An 11,154-nucleotide genomic window follows, 5' to 3' on the forward strand; every position below is an offset into this window, starting at 1 on the left:
CTCGTCAGAAATTTTCAGTAGCACCGAACCTCAAATGACGTCACATTGTAGGCTCTACAGAGCCAAACCGACTTTTATTCGGCTCTGACTAAAATAGAGTATGAATCGCGCCTAAATCTGGTGTCAGTGAGGTCAGATGTAGAGTTGCTGGCCGGCTCCATATATTCAGATCTAGTATGTCAAACCATGTACAGTATATGGCTATCCAGGGTTTGATGAGGTCAGTGTCGTGATCTTCATGGAGATCCAGGTGATGATAGTCAGCTCCACATAGGGCATTCACTTACAGTCATTTTGACTAGTTGCCTAGTTTACTAGTGGACTAGTTGTTTTAACTGTACCTATTACTGTATGTAAAAATAAAATAAAAGGTACATATATATATATATATAATATTTGTACATTTAAAAACTCTTATCAACTAGTCAACTAGTCTAGTACCAACAAGGTCGACTAGTGGATTTACTAGTCGACTAGTTGCGTAATGCCCTAGCTCCACATATGGAGATCAATGTGTTGTACCGACTTGGTTCATTTTGCAAGTTCGAGTCGCGGCAACCACAGTGGTTGCACTGACAACCATATATGGAGATCTAAGGGTCGCCATGATGTCACGTGATGTCACAAGGCGTGACCATATATGGGGGCGTGACACAACGAACAAACCAGAAATGCAAGGTTTCATAGTAAATGTGACATATGGTCGCAAAAAGGCTGGATCCTCCTCAGCTCAACATCACACAGCTTCTTCTTCATCTCTTGACCAAATAAAAATCACACCCGTGTGAAGTGAGGGGCGCTCTTATCATTGTACATCATCATGCATCATCTCATACTGGCCAATCAGAATTCCTGTTGCCACAAATTTACGTTATTTGGACAATTGACCTAATTTCTCCTTTCATTGTCAATGGCAAATATGAGACGTGTGGTGACAAGATTTGCATCATATTTGGCAGACATTTGACCTAATTTCTCCTTTCATTGTCAATGAAATATAGGAGGGGCAGAGTACTTGCGCGCTCTGCTTGCGCAAGTAACTAGAAAAAGTGCCCTTCTGGGCACAGGTCTCCACCAGGAGGATAGGAGTGTGTGTGATGTTTGGCAAAATGTTTAGGAGTAATGTGTGTGTGACTGTGTGTGTGTGTGTGTGTGAGACGCAACTTGGCCTGTAGCGCCACCATGAGGCTGATTTGAAAAACTGTCAAGTGGCATTTCTTCCTCAGCCTATAGTGGGAATAGGCATGCACGGCTTGGGAAGCTGGATATGCCATGTGGATATGCCATGTGGATTCCAAGGGATTCGATTTCCCAAAAGTTGCGTAACTGATCTGACAGTGCCTGTTCCTCTCCGACATGTGCATCACTTCAATGTCCACAACTTCAGTTATGATATTTAGCGTGGTGACTTCTCCTTGCACCAGCCATCCAAATACACTTTCCAGTGCAACTAGTCCTTCATTCAGTTTCTCCATTTTTCCTGTGACCATTTTCCAATATTGGTCTCCGCCAATTAGGACTCCTATATCCACTGCATCCATCCCTATGATGGGTACATCTGCTATGGGCATTCCTTTTGCTTCCAAGTCCCTCTCCTTTCCGTTTGGCGCTTTAATCATAGAAGAGCTCAACTTGGGTGTTTCCAATATGAATGCTTTGATTGTTCTTAATATTTCTCAAACGAGCCTTCACTTTCCTGCAGGTAATTATCTGGGGTGTTTTGGAACCAAACACATATTCAACGTTTCTTTACCTATATAACTGGCAGGTTAAGTGCTCTGGAAATATCCTCTTTAATGAAACTGCGGGTGCTACCCCAATAGCACCTGGCTGGCTTTGCGTTGGTGCATCTATCCAAATGGTAGCTGTCTGCAGTAGTACTGTAGTATGGGAAGCCGTTTAGGCCATAAATGCATAGTCAACTCGCATCTCAATGGCTGCTTAATGCAAAATGAATTTCTGCAAGCCATGGACAAATGAAGCATTACATACAGTTACACCATGCATGCATTTCAAGTTATATCCACCTACTGAATTTAATTCAGATTAAAAACAAGTTTATTTAATTATACACTGCTAATTGGTCATTCAGTGGAATTGGCCCAAAGAGATGCTGCTCTTAGTTTGAACTGGCCTAGAATGTCACACTGTCAACACGTTTTGCTTCTCTTTGCAGAACTTTAGCTCCACACCCCCTGACCACCCCTATGGACACGTTCTGGTTGTGGGTATCGACCGCTATCCTCGCAAGGTGACCACATCCATGAGCAAGAAGATGGTTGCCAAGAGGTCCAAGATCAAGTCCTTTGTGAAGGTGTTCAACCACAGTCACATTATGCCCACCAGGTCAGTACCAGCTTGGATGTGGATAATAGTTCCATCTAATAAGGTGTTTTCTATAACAAATCACACCTGTGTGAAGTGAGGGGCGCTAATATATTAAAGTCTAACTCATGTTGCTATGATTAGGTGATTTATTGTTAATGGCATTTAATTGGGGACATGATGACATACATTTTCTCTTAAACAAACTGAACTAAAAACAAACTTTAAATGGTGCCCATCAAAAAGAGGGGCACTATAGACCATGGGCGGGAAGGGAACCCCTTTTGGTGTGTTACCCCCTCAGGCTGGGAACCCATTTTTGGGTTCTGTACAGTATGTACAGTATTCAAAAAATACAAAAAGTTGATGCTGCTATATAAATATTTGAAGTTTTGCAGAAAACAGGTCAGGCTTTAGAAGGCGTTTTTAGAATCGGCCTTAGGCCTAAATGGGTTAAAACACAAAGGTTTCCCCGTCCTGAATGGGTTAGCCCTTGATTCGGCCCTAAGAGTTTAACTCCTCAACTATTATAAGAATATATTAAGAATCTGTTTCAGCGCGACTTAGGTCGCTTCTCGCCCTCAGGGCGAGGTTATGGTAAACAACTGAATGTTTTCAAATATCTTTATTTTTTAATGCAGTGTATATATAGTATGTGCTGCTTAACATGTACATCAGAGAGAAACAAATACTTTCCCCAAGGCTTTGTAATCCAGTTTAATGGTGTACATCTGCTCTTTGTTTAAAGATGATTGGTCTCCATCCTGTGGACTTTCAATGCTACTGCAGGAACTGAGATATAGGCTACCGGTGTACTTTCTTGCCCTTTTCATTATTGACAAGCTCCAAAAGTGGTACAGTATGTGTATACCACTCTTTTCTAAATGGTATACCGTTTTGAAAACGAGGTTTATACCACCCCTGGGTGCCACAAGCACACCGTTGCTCCCATCCGCACCAAACTTGGCAGTAATACTGTTCAGGGGTCTACCAGGGGGCCCATTTGACCCGCATTCTGAAAGCCGGTATAACCATTTAAGCCCCAGCCCCAGACAGTGGTTATGGAGCAATAGGTAGAGAGGTTTCCCTTAATTGTTTATTTCATGGTATATATGTACAATCTGATGTGGCTAATGTGATGGTAGACCACTGAACAGTTATTGCCAAGTTTGGTGTGGATCAGAGCAACTGTGTCTGTGCAACCTTGTGTTCGGGAGGTAGGGTCAAATTACACTATACACTATTACATTACACTATTACAGTTATTGGCATTGCACTATTGCACCATTACACTTATTACACTATTAGTTATTGCACTATGACACTTATTACACCATTACACTATTACAGTTATTGCACTATTACACAATTACAGATATTACACTTATACAGATATTACACTACCAGTAAGACGCCTGAGGGCGAGAAGCGCATCCGCCTGGGTGGGGTGGGGGGTCAGATCAACAATGGAATGAATTCTTTACTGGCCATACATGGAGTGTGTCTTGAGTGTACAGGGTTTGATGAGGTGAGATCAACATATGGAATGTCGGAACAGGTCAGCTCCATATATGGAGATCTAAGGGTGGCAGCGGGGGTAGTGTCTTGAGTGTACAGGGTTTGATGAGGGCCCAGGTATGGCCGGGCCTTAATTTTCAGCCTGTTGAGAACTCTCAATGGACAGGCATCAGGTCAGCTCCATATATGGAGATCTAAGAGTTTGAGGTCAGATGTAGAGTTGCTGGCCAATATTGATGACATTAGGGATCTCCATATATGGGTTTAATATTGATGACATCACGATATTTGATAAATTCCCCCTAAATAATCCCAAAATATAAATTGAACTGAGGACCCCCTAAAATAATCAAATTGAACTGGGGACTGCCCAAAATCTAATTTGAACTGGGACCCCCCCAAAATAATCAAATTGAACTGGGGACCCCCCAATATAATCACATTTAAAATGAGAACCCCGCAAAATAATCATATTTGAACTGGGGACGTGACAAGCACTTGGCATTGAGGCTTAGGTGCTATTTACACGAGGATGGTGTTCATATAAAACGTCAAAATAAAGTATCGTTTGCTGCTGTCATTTAGACGAGAACCGTGTTCTCAGGAGGTGAAAACGCAACGAAGTGAAACCGCCTCCCAGAGTGAAAATCTTTGAGAATGCCGTTTCCTATGGTCTCCATATAAACAGGCAAAACGGTGAATCCGCAAAACTTATGACATCATGGCTCACGTTGGCTCACAGCGCATATGTTTATTACATAAATATTGCAGAGCAATATCATTATGATATAATGGAGTTCCTGAACAAGCCTCCCTCCTCGCCTACAAAGTGATGCTCATCAGCGATGTTGAATGTAAAACCATGATGTAAATAAAAAGCCTTGTGATAGACGGCAGCAGCGTTTATTTAATAAATATATATCATCCCGTGGCGCGCCCAGAGCAGTGTTGTGCCGCTTGCGTCTTCTTCTTGTATGTGGGTGTCTATTTGGCAGCCCGTTATCGCCACCTAGCGACAGTATAGCATAATAGCACATTATATCATAACGTGTGCGTTCTCGTGTTAAGGGTAAGAAAAAATTAGAACGCAACGGGACTTTGACGTGTTATATGGAGATGGTCGCCGTCTAAAAGAGGCCTTAGTTTGAATCAAAAATAGGTTTGTTTACTGTTGAGATGAGAACACAATGTTCCACCCCCGGAGTCCTGCCCCACAGTTTAGGAACCACTGCATTACAGTACATAAGTAAGTGTAACCAATCTCCACAGACTGACAGAGGACTGTTGTAATAACAAGATAACGGGGCATACTGTATAATGTTTGTCTGCAAAGAAATGCATTGAGTGGAACACAATCAATTGATTGATTGATCATGATTGGCACACATCATTCTTAATCTTAATCTAGAAGGGAGAATCAAATTAAGAATCACAAAGTTTTCAACAGAATATCGTCATCAGTATTCAGTTTGTCTACCATGTCTTACACAGCTCTGCTGTATCTCCATAGTGCCATGGGTTTATCCCTGGATAGAGAGGTTCTGTGAACGTGGTTTGAACTGTGTGGAGGAGGGTCATTGTGTCAGAAACACTGTAGAAGGACAGACTACCTGCCTTGTGATCCAGGTACACACCCACTCTGGAGGAGGAGAGAGGCCCTGACACTTTAGTCTGAACACTGTTGTGTCTGAACATGTAGCCTTTACCAGAGCACTGTAAACACCACGATTTATCATTGTATCCAAACCAGATGTGTCTGTTGATGTCTTTATAACAGACTGCTATATCAACCCCGTAACCACTCCTCTCTACTTCCCAGTAACGACGTTCAGACAGACCCTCTGTACACAACACCTGAGCGGACACAGCAAATCTCTCTGCATGATCAGGGTAAGGTTGTTGTTGTCGCGTTAGAGTCATCTTCCTCTTCTCCTCTGACAGGGAGAGATGTTTGTGTATTGTGTTCATGTCCAGAGACAGAGGATAGGAATCTGTGAGAACACACAACAAAAGAAAATCCAAACCTCATGAACCTCATTGTGTTGAGAGTTAGGGCTCCATTTGTCACCGCGAAACCCCTTATCCCTAAACTTCTTTGCCTTTTTTTTACTATTTTGCAAAACATTTTTGAATAGTTAAAATGGCCAGTCTACAAGCTCACAACGTCAATGTAGAGTTGAACTATTCAAAAATGTTTTTAAAAATAGTAAAAAAAGGGATAAGGGGGATAAGTTTAGGGATAAGGGGTTTAGCGTTGACGAAAATGGAGCCCTTAGTCTCTCAGATCAAACTCATTAGTAGGGATGCACCGATATGGAAATTCTTGGCCGATACCGATGTTTTTCAATTTAGCCGAAATAATTTATAACAAATCTTAAAATGTTCATAATCTACAGCTTGGTAGGCTGCAGATAACAAACACGCCAACATAGCCAACGCAAAATGTATGCTTATCAACAACGGATAAATATCAGCTACTGCCATCGGTTAATGTCAGTTTTCTTTCGCAATACCGATATGTGGCCGATAGATGGGTGCATCCCTACTCATTAGAGCATTAAATTACAACATATCAGAGTGAAACTTCAACGTTCAGAAACAGCATCAACATGGACTCACATTGTAAAAAGTCCTCCCTGATCCGAGGCTCCGTCGGATGTGAAACATCAACTGCACACACTGGAGACACAAGAAAACAGTAAACGTCATCATGGTGACATACTGAACGAAAGTTCCAAGGGTTTTGTCAAAATGTTAAAGCTATTATAGCTCGATAGTAATCATTGCTATAGTGTTTGTTCAGTAACAGCTGTCTCCCCATCTCTAGCTAGCTCTTTAGTGAAACGGAAAATAAATGTTCAGGCTGGTTACAAATCCAATAAGGAGAGAGAACTCCTCAAGATTATCCAATAAGAACAAAAATATAATGATGATGATGATGATGATAATAATAAATAGTTCATTACTGTACTGGGTGATATAAGACACAGGTCCTACTACTTCCCAGACATACTTCCACCTGTTACACTTAGAAATGTACTGTACAGTAGGGCTGGCAGCTGCTTAGAAAAACTATAGACACATTGAAATCTCGCCTCTCCTTTGAGTAATATTCTTACTTAATTCTTACATTTTACTGTCCAATCTGACAGACAGCCAACCTGTGTACCATCAGTCTGTTCTAGTTCAAATATCTCCAGTTGCCTTCCTTCTGGCTTCATCCATCCATGTTTACCATGAAAAACAAACCCATTTAAATCTCACCTCTCTTTGATATCTCTGGCCAAGTTGTCTTCAGGATGTTGTCTAGTTGGTCTCTCAGACCAGACACGACATCAGTCACGTCTGTGAAGGACCTCAGAGGGCAGATGACCACACTGGGTGAGACTGGAGAGCCACTGGAACTGGAGAGAGACTGGGAACTCTGGAGAGAGACAAGTACACCAGTTTAGACAGGGATGGAAGATCACTAGATTAGTACATTGATCACAATTGGTGGCGTTGAGCTGATGTCCTTGTTCAAATGGTAAATACTCGCGCATGTACACACACACACACACACACACACTCACACAGACACACACACACACTTTGTTCAATGAACAAAAATTGCACATACAATAATGCAACGTAATGTAGTTAGTATAAAATAATATGATGGAGTGGAATGAAATACTGTATGAAGCCCATTGGTCCTATTAACGAGTCAAAACCAAAGTGTAAAAAAGCCACGTGTGGAACCTGAATGAAAGTGAACATGTCATCAGTGTTGGACTTGGACAGCTCCTCCAGCTCAGCATGTCTCCTCTCCAGCTGCTTCAGGGTCTCCTCCAGCTGACTCAGGAGAGCCTCAGTCTGAGCCACTGCAGTCTGCTGCTGATCTCTGATCAGTTCTTTGAGCTCACTGCGTCTTCTCTCAATGGAGACCATCATCTCACTGAAGATCCTGTCACTGGCCTCCACTGCTGCTTCTGCAGAGCTCTGCTTAACGCACACACACACACACACACACACACACACACACACACACACCCACACTTTGACACATTTGTCAAAATGTTGGACAAGGGTCCTCCAGGGCAGTAGTTCTCAAACTTTTTCATGTCAAGGACTCTCAAATGAATATGCCTTTGTCCCCGGACCCCCCATCTGAAAATATTTTGTGCCATACAAGATTTATGTTGCTAAAATGTTTCAAAAAGATATTGCATATCACGTTGAGATGCATTGTGAGCTTGTAGATCGTCAATTTTCAAATGGGCCATTTATATTTATTAACACATTTTTGGGGACCCCCTGGAACCGCCTCATGGACCCCCTGGGGGTCCCCAGACCCCACTTTGGGCACCACTTCTCCAGGGGGTCCCCAGAAAAATGAGCTCTAACGCTTTATCCACATCCACATGTAGCATCACCATCTTTCCTCTCTCCACAGTAAACACAAGAACAACTATTATCATAATCAGCTCACATTCAGGGCCTCCATGGCTTGTCTCAGGTCTTTCAGCTCCTTCTTTTTCTCCTGGATCTTCTGCTTTACGTCCTCTTGACTTGTCACCAACTGTTTCTGCATGAAAAGTTATCAACCCCTCTGTTTTTTAATTGGGTCCAACATGTGTGTACTTCATCCTTTAACGTTTAATACTTTTTTTTATTGTACAACACGCTGGTGTATGCTTTTAATGTCTCTGACATGGTTATTTAGTCTAGCTTACATCTTTAAAACATGATCCATGATCCGTCTTATGATATGTCTAATTGTCTTTAAGTGATCGTGGTGCTACCTGTTTCTCTGCCTTCTCTGCAGCAGCTGACACCGTGTCATGGCCCTTGTGTTCATCCATGGTACACAGATAGCAGATACACTGGCCGTCTGTGCGACAGAACACCTCCATCAGCTTGCCATGAGTGGAGCACATCTGCTCCTGCAGTTTGTTGGTGGCTGGGACCAGCTGGTGCTTCTGCAGCACAGGAGCATTGTAGTGAGGCTGGAGGTGAGTCTCACAGTAAGAGGCCAGACACACCAGACAAGACATGAGAGCTTTGCGACGTCTGGCTCCGGCGCAGAGATCACAGGCCACGTCTGCAGGACCGGCGTACAGCGGAGCAGCGGAGGAGGCAACAGGAGACTGCTGAGCTCCTGTACTGCTCAGCTTCATCACCACCTGGAAGTAAAGAGAGAAGAGGAGGGGAGGTCACTCACGGAGGACAAATACAACATCATGGTGATATTAAACACAGTGAGAAATTACAGGTAATTTTACCGTAGTAACAATATCTGAACACTGTGGTTCTGAACTTTGCATTCAATAAAATTGATTGCTTTATGTTTTAAGAAAAAGTGCAATGTTAAGCATTTAGCAGACACTCTTAACCACTAGAACCCTATGCATCTGCTGTGATATTTGCCTAAAATGAATGATATGGTAAGAATAGGCACGCTAGGATGTAATGTTTAACCACAAAATGACACCATAAGGTAAGTAGCCTGCAAATAAACTAAGATACCAGGTAAACCTCAAACTTAGTATCCATCTTTAAACCAGTGGTTCTCAAACTTTTTCATGTGAAGGACCCCTAAATGAATAATTTCCCCAGACCCCCCCAATCTGAAAATATTTTGTGCCAGGGACCCCCATACAAGATAGGTATAGGCCTATATTGTTAAAATGTTTCGAAACTATATTGCATATCGCGTTGAGATGCATTGTGAGCTTGTAGTTTGGCAATTTTCAAATATCTGATGTAGCCTATAGGTTTACTGTTTACACTTTACAGTGGTTAAACAGACTGTAATGCTACATTTTTGGGGACCCCTGGAACCGCGTCATGGACCCCTGGGGGTCCCCCGATCCCACTTTTGGAACCACTGGTCGAACACATATCTAAATAGCATTCTTAGTATTTATGGACAAACAATATAGCCTATATTATTATCAACATACAATGTGGACAAGTAAAGTAACCATTATATGTGCATAGTAGTACTACAATCTATCAAAACAAATGGGCAACAAGGAGTTTGCTAGCCTGCCCTGTAGCAGAGAATGTAGTTTAATATGTAGTTGTAATTTCTAAGGTCATATACCTCAGCCAGCAATGTGTTTTTCCTCAGAACCGGTCTGGGACTGAAGCTCTCTCTGCACTGGGGACAGCTGTAGACTCCAGTCTCCTCATACTGGTCCCAGTAACCCTCGATACAGCTGCTACAGTAACTGTGTCCACAGTTTAGACTCACTGGTTCCTTCAGAAGGTCCAGACAGACAGGACAGCAGAACTGCTCCTGGTCCAGCTCACATCCCTGGTGATGTTGTTGTTGTTCTGCCATTTGACAGACAACCAACCAGTCACACTGACTGAGAGAAAACACACTCTGAAGAGAGACTCATTGATTGATTGATTAAATGGATGAAACCAGAAAAAGCACTAAGCCTTGTTTACATCAGGGTCCTCCATTTTCAGAATTCTTCTCCCTTTTGTGTTTTACGGCAGATGGAAACCAGTTTTTGGTGCATTACCGCCACCTTGTGACCCAAAACTGGAACCTTATTACGAAAATGTAATGGGTACAAAACCATACATATACCGGTATTAAATTGTTTATAAGGGTCAATATAAGTAATTAAATATATGATAATTGATAACCCTTCCACAGTAGTAGCTTTTTCATATTTATCATTATCACACATTTTGTTATTTTCACTGATGGGTGAATAGAATGGAGGAAAGAAATCAAGAAAAAAATAAGCTAGTTATCACCATGAAACTTATCCACACTTGGTTTCTTACATGAAGACAATGATATCTGCATATCTGCACACTTTCACCCAATATAATTTTGCTTGGTGACGTAAATATTCATTTGGACAATAACAATCTTGCTTTCACTAAGGACTTCATCTCATGCCTGGACAGTTTTGGTCTCAATCAATTTATCAATTTCCCCACACACTGTAAAGGTCATACATTGGACATAGTTTGCTGCTCTGGTATCACTCCTCTCAATTTATCTGCTTCCGACCTCCCTTTCACTGACCACAAACTCATTTCATTTAACCTCAGTCTCACCTTGTCCAAAACCAAACAATCACGTACCATAACCCTCCGTAACATCAAAAACATAAACCCAGACGACCTCATAACAGGCATTGAAAATCTCCCCACCATCACCCCCCCATGCACCCCAGATCAGTTAGTCAATATTTACAATGATGGCCTCCAATCCCTGCTAAATACACTTGCCCCCCTCAATTCCGGAACACCTCATTTCGCCACTCTGCCCCCTGGTTCTCCCCCCACCTGCGCCAGCTG

General features: G+C 42.3%; 1 protein-coding gene across 1 annotated transcript; it reads right to left on the reverse strand.

The window, feature by feature from the left end:
- Positions 1-5,065: 5,065 nt before the first annotated feature.
- LOC310868546 (tripartite motif-containing protein 16-like) lies at positions 5,066-10,171 on the reverse strand (the record flags this gene model as incomplete). Its single annotated transcript, XM_083779006.1, has 7 exons — positions 5,066-5,834; positions 6,463-6,522; positions 7,108-7,267; positions 7,576-7,824; positions 8,315-8,410; positions 8,628-9,008; positions 9,932-10,171. 7 exons carry the CDS (start codon positions 10,169-10,171, stop codon positions 5,317-5,319), a joined length of 1,704 nt encoding a protein of 567 aa, XP_083635132.1. The 3' UTR covers positions 5,066-5,316.
- Positions 10,172-11,154: the final 983 nt, after the last annotated feature.

The sequence above is a fragment of the Protomyctophum parallelum genome (assembly GCF_964188405.1).
Source record: "Protomyctophum parallelum genome assembly, chromosome: 13".
Classification (NCBI taxonomy): Eukaryota; Metazoa; Chordata; class Actinopteri; order Myctophiformes; family Myctophidae; genus Protomyctophum; species Protomyctophum parallelum.